Source organism: Carettochelys insculpta, chromosome 3, assembly GCF_033958435.1.
Source record: "Carettochelys insculpta isolate YL-2023 chromosome 3, ASM3395843v1, whole genome shotgun sequence".
Classification (NCBI taxonomy): Eukaryota; Metazoa; Chordata; order Testudines; family Carettochelyidae; genus Carettochelys; species Carettochelys insculpta.
In genome coordinates, this window is record NC_134139.1 from 50,917,864 (window position 1) to 50,923,863 (window position 6,000).

At 38.9% G+C, this 6,000-nt stretch overlaps 1 protein-coding gene across 4 annotated transcripts in view; it reads left to right on the forward strand.

Annotated features, from left to right (window-relative positions):
• BABAM2 (BRISC and BRCA1 A complex member 2) overlaps positions 1 to 5,170 on the forward strand; it is a 298,575-nt gene extending 293,405 nt beyond the window's left edge. For all 4 annotated transcript variants that reach the window (XM_074988576.1, XM_074988574.1, XM_074988575.1 and 1 more), the window contains exon 12: positions 3,217 to 5,170. In XM_074988576.1, the coding sequence (XP_074844677.1) occupies positions 3,217 to 3,280 (64 nt within the window). In that variant the 3' untranslated portion in view covers positions 3,281 to 5,170. The remainder of the gene's footprint in view (positions 1 to 3,216) is intronic.
• The last annotated feature ends 830 nt before the right edge of the window (positions 5,171 to 6,000 follow it).

The following is a 6,000-nucleotide window of genomic DNA, read 5'->3' on the forward strand; positions in this document are numbered from 1 at the left end:
TTCGAAGAGGGCATGGTAATCAGGGTGATGGGAGATAACTAATGAAGTGCTGTGCTGAATATTCAGCACTTCATTAGGCTAATTCAGCCCCAAGGCAACCCTGAAGTGTCAAACTTCGAAGTTCCAGCATGCCATGTAGCCACACTATTTCGAAGTGCTTTTACTCCTCAAAATTTTGGCAAGTGTACACGTAGCCTTTGTTTCTCTCTAGAACTACTTGGCTTTGTTTCTGATGGATTTATTCATTCCCATAGCAATCCTCAGCCTGATGTGATGCAATGCGCTCTTCAGCTGTAGTCTTTTTCTGTTGTCACGACAGGCTTATGTAGCTGCACCAGTGCCAGTTAACAAATTTGTGAAACATTTTGGTTTTCTTAGCAGGAACAACTCCACAGTTCTAGTCCCTAGTGAATAAGGGCCTGAGATAAGCAAAAAAATCAGAATTTCCATCTCCTAGGAAACTTTACTATTTTGACCTTTGGTTTTGCCCAAACTGGGATCAAAACTTGATATACTTTATATATGGTTCATGCAACAAAAGTTTTGTTGTGAGCCAGTTCATTACTAAACTGTATCTGATGGTGGTGATGTACTGGTTCATGGAGTTGTAGTTTGCTCCATCCTGCAGTCATTTTTTCCTAAGGGCAAAGCTCCCTGATTGGATTAGATATCCCAGGATGCACCATAATTATTTTACTTTCATAATGCACTGTGTAGCTCAGAGGGGAGACTACAGGGCATTGTGAGTGATACAGTGTCTGGCCCATAATAAAGAATGAGACCATAAAACACTCATGGACTACAACTCCCATGAGGCACTGTGGCACTTCAGAGAGATAAAATTTACTGTCATGAAACAGAATGTTTTTCAAAGCAGCAAACCAAAAGTTTTCAATATGGGTCAAACTGATCTGAAAAAATATTTTGTTTTGGTTTCCCATTGGATAAAATTAAAAATTTCCCCATATAGAACCTTTCGACAATTCCTGTCACTTTTCAAACATTTCTAAAATTTGGCATTTCCTATTCTTCACCACCACTAAAGTACTTGTTGACACCATCACACGCTCTTCCCTGAACTGTCCCTTTTTCATCTCCCCGTCTCTCGTCTCCAGACTGTCCAACATTCTGCAGCTTAAGTAATTGTCTGTGCTGAAATTTCTTTGCATGCCCCACATTTCTTTCTGCAGCCATCCAGTAAGCTGGATAATCATCATCTTAAGTCTTTCATAATATTTTGCTTCTTACATACCAAGATGTGGGACACACCTGGGTAATTGCCTTTGATATTATCTTTCCTCATTCTGGGCAAGACAACAAATGACAAAGTAGAAACCTAACTGTTACATCTTAGGATAGGCATTTAATTCTGTGAAGCATGAAACTCATTTTGAGGGTACATGTAACCCCTAGTAGAGCAACATATTGCATCTGAGCAATGGATTGCTTCCTGAAATAGTACTGTAGAATCAAACTAAGGAGGATTTTTTTAAATTAGTATTGCAGCAGTGCAGACGAGCACACACAAGGAAAGTGAGAAGAAAGGGCATTGTAGCTGTAGATAAAGATGGCATGGAAGTGTGTACTGAGTGTGAATAAAATTTAATTTGGGAATCTTGCCACAGCAGAAAGCTAACTGAAAAGCGATATAGTATTAGCAGTGTTAATACAAAAAGGCAGAGAAATATAGGTGGATGTTTCAGAAATGGAACTAAATATAGAAATACTCTCATGTTCAGTTTAACAAAAAGGATTTTCTTGCCATTTAGAAAAATATGTATGGCTTTTTTGGATACTATGAAATGTGAATTCAAGAGGAAAGGAGCAAGCATAAGAGGAGAGACTACAGAGAAGCCTTCAAATGGAAGGAAGGCAAGCAATTTAAAATAAGCTGGTAGTGGAAATATAATTAAACATTTAGGCTGTGTCTGCACTACAAAAATAACTTTGAAGCTGCTTACTTTGAAGTTGAGTGTCTACACACACCCTATTTCGAAGTTAAACTTTGAAGTAGGGCACAATCCACTCCCGGGAATGAAGTAAGGACTTTGAAGTGTGTGTTAACTTCAAAGTAAGGGAAAATGTGTGTAGACTCTCTGCTGGCTACTTCAGTGTAGAGCCTAACTTCAAAGTTAACTTTGAAGTTAGTTCCTAGTGTAGACACACCCTAAGACAAATAATGCAAGGAAGAATGTGAAGAGGATGACAGAGATAGTATGGTTGACAAAATATAAGAAAAATTCCCATCTCAAGCGGAATGTTACAGAGCTAGTTACGATCTGTTCCACATTTTCCAATGTTTGCTACAAAAACATCAGTGCAAGCCACATGTCTGCTTGTACAAATCAGGTCATAACACACACACACTTAGCGGGTATAGCCATACTTATGTCAATTATTCCTGTGGAAACTGATGGAATTACAGCTCATCTATTTCATTGATTTGCCACAGTGAATTAACTGATGCTTTTATCAACTCCTTGACTATTGTCATCACTGACCCTATGTTTCTTGAAAGTTCCTGAAAGAAAGCAGATCAAGAGGTTATCCCCTACCAGTATTCTCACTTTCCCAGCTGACTCTGCAGTTTTACTGAGTGTCTGTGATGCTATAATTTGAAGATTTTTCAAAAGTTGAATAAATCCAGTTACTCCAAAAACACTATCAGGATCCAGTATATCTCTGACATCAACTTTATAGTGCAGTAGCAAATGGTTTCACTTCTTTAGCTGTTCAGAGAACCCCATTTCCCAGGATACAACCCTATTTATCTCTGTGCCTAAAATACTCTTCTAACTAGTCTGAAGGAATTATAATACAAATGGAGAAAGAAAAGAGAACAATTGCAAATGACTATACAAAATATTTTTCCTTCAAAACATCATCGTGGAATGTATAAAATATTGAAATACATCAAATATATGCTGATGCTACAAGACGACATTGGTTAAGGATCACTTTAACAGTGCTGCACATGACTGTGATCAGTTAATTAAAGGAAGTAACATAACTGAAATTAAAGATTGAAGCATAAAGGTCACCAAGCTTACACTGCACACTTTTCAAAATCAGGCCACTTATTTATGGGACTAACCGTGAACACAGGCAGCTAATTTCAGCCTCCCATTTTTAAACATCTTGGCTGTAGGTACAGTGCACACAAGATTGTTCTGAGCTTGTTCTTTGCTAACCACAAACTTTCTTTTTTCCTAATAGGGCTTATTTCAAAACATTTGTCCCTCAGTTCCAAGAGGCAGCTTTTGCCAATGGAAAGCTGTAGGAAACACCAGGTCTGGAGAAAATGCCAGACAAATTCTTACATCCACCTGGATATCAGCCCCAAGAGGACTTCCTGGAAATGGCTGGAATCTCTTTTTGTAATATTTTTGCCTCTGGAATAGCTTTGATCAACACAGACTTCATTAATTCTATAAAACAAGGACCTCAGTTGGCTAATTCTAAACTGAATATTTGATATTCTTCCAATTCTCTCCTACCACCACCATTTCTTTTTATAGCCACTTGATTAAGTTCAAACCTCAGTGTTTAGAAGTGATGTCATTTTTCTGTGACAACAATGTCATATATAATGCCTTGTTTCAGAAATGCTTGCTTTTCCTGTGTTGTTAAGAAATGATTGTTTTCATACCAGTTCTTCTGTTATTCTGAACTTTTGTATCTTTTGCTTATCAATTTTCAGACTATCCTAAGAATATATAAAGTTGCCATACTTTTTGGAATGCCTAATAGATTATATAATGCCACATTCTGCCTCTGATATTTGCCTGTGTCTATGAGTCTTACTGACGTGTGTCTGAATGCAAGTTGCGATATTTAACTACTCAGTGTTTTTCAGATGGGCATAATACTGACATGGTAGTATTTTGTTTTTATATCTCAGTTGAAAACTCATCCTGGGTTGAATTCATTGTCTTTATATTCTGCTTTGTTTCAAGGAATACAATTTTAAGGTGACATTCTCATTGAAATCTGCTGCTGTTACCAAAAAAGGTCTATTGCTTTACTATCAACTGCTCAAGTAACCAGTTGTGTAAATTAATGTAACAAAGTAGAGCTCCTGCATAGTAATGTAAATACCATTAATGAAACGGGCCTTTAGCAAAGAATTAATGGAGTCTTTGAAGGCAGCAAACAATAATGTAAAGAAGCAGATTTATGTAACCTAAGACTTATAGTTATATTCAGCACATATATTTAAAGAATTAATGAGAAGGCATAATGGGGTGCATACGTTTTTCTTATGCTGTAATGATACATGAAGCATCCCCACCGCCCATCTTTCCTTTCTTGTGATATATTCAAGCATACCATACATAGCTGACTCTTAGTGGTGTCACTTCCCAAATTAAGATGTAGCTAGACCAAGGTACTTTCCAGCATGGAATAAAATAAAGTTTTTGTGTTGTTATAAATGGCATACAGAAAAGTACCTTCTGCTAAATGTTAGGGAACTGGACTGATGAGCTGTGCCGAAAATATTTAGTGAAAAGTAAGATATCACTCTTTCTGCTAATGTTATGAAATCTGTATACAAATTTTAATTGATTGGCAGTCTCCTGGAGTATTGTGTCCAGTTCTGGGCCCCCAGTTATAGGAAGGGAGTGGATACACTGGAGAGGGTCCAGCGGTGGGCGACCAAAATAATTAGGGGGCTGGAGCATATGACCTATGAAGAAAGGTTGAGGGATTGGGACTGTTTAGTCTGCAGAAGAGAAGACTGAGGGGGGACTTGATAACAGCCTTCAACTTACTGAAGGGAGGTTGCAAAGAGGCTGGAGAGAGGCTGTTCATAGTGGTCATGGATGGCAGAACATGGAACAATGGTCTCAAGTTGCAGTTGGGCAGGTCCAGGTTGAACATTAGGAAAAACTTTTTCACTAGGAGGGTGGTGAAGCATTGGAATGTTCTACCCAGGGAGGTAGTGGAGTCTCTATCCCTGGAGGTGTTTAAGTTTCGCCTTGACAAAGCCCTGGCTGGGCTGATCTGATGGGTTTGGTCCTGCCTAGGGGAGGAGGCTGGACTTGATGGCTTCTTTAGGTCTCTTCCAGCTCTATTGTTCTATGATTCTATGATTCCTCCAATTTTCACATAACTTGGGTTTTCTAAAGAAAAGTATTACCTACTCAGAAACTGTGTCTCCAAAGTACAAGTGTGATTCTTGTAAATGAATTTTTGTTTATGAATGCATTTCATTAGTGTTGTGTCCCTGAGAAACTACTAACCGCGCAAAAATTTTAAGTGACATGATGCTACCAAAAGTCTCAGTCAGTTAGGAGACAAAGACTACTTCTATAGCAGAGGGTTTTGTCAACCAAACAGGTGTTTTATTGACAAAACCAGCAGAGCGTCCACACAAAAAATGAATTGTGTCAGCATACTGTCAACAGAACTTGGCACTTTTGTTGACAGCCTTCTGCCTCTACCCCAGGAGGCAGAATACCTTTCCTGACTGAATCTCTTGACAGAAAGCCAATGTGGACAATCCAGGGGGCCCTCTGTCAACAGATAGGGCTTCTGGGTCACCAGGCAGCCCTGTCTGCTGTTCTTGTTGGTCATTCTGTCAAGAGAGCGGCCAGGCAGTCTGGCCACTCTCTGTCGACATAGCAGATTGACAACGATCCGCTTTTGGTGTCTGGCCACGATCTTTTGACAGAAGTTTTGCCAGAAAATCTTTGCCAACAGCAACTTCTGACCACAGAGCACTGTAGCGTAGATGTAGCGAAAGACCGAACTGAATTCAAATCATAGGCCTTATTCCAAGTCTAAAGAAAAAGGATGGGCAGATTTTTGTCCCCTTATCCAGCCCCTTGCAACTATTGCTGAGTCATAAAGTTACAGGTATTTGTTGAGGCAAATGCAATTATATTAGTGGTTCGTACCTATGTGCATAGAATTGAGTGTATAGTCTAATTATAACATTCCTTGCAACTGTTTAAGGGGAATGAGTGCATTGCACTTTTGTTCTTAGGCTATGCAATT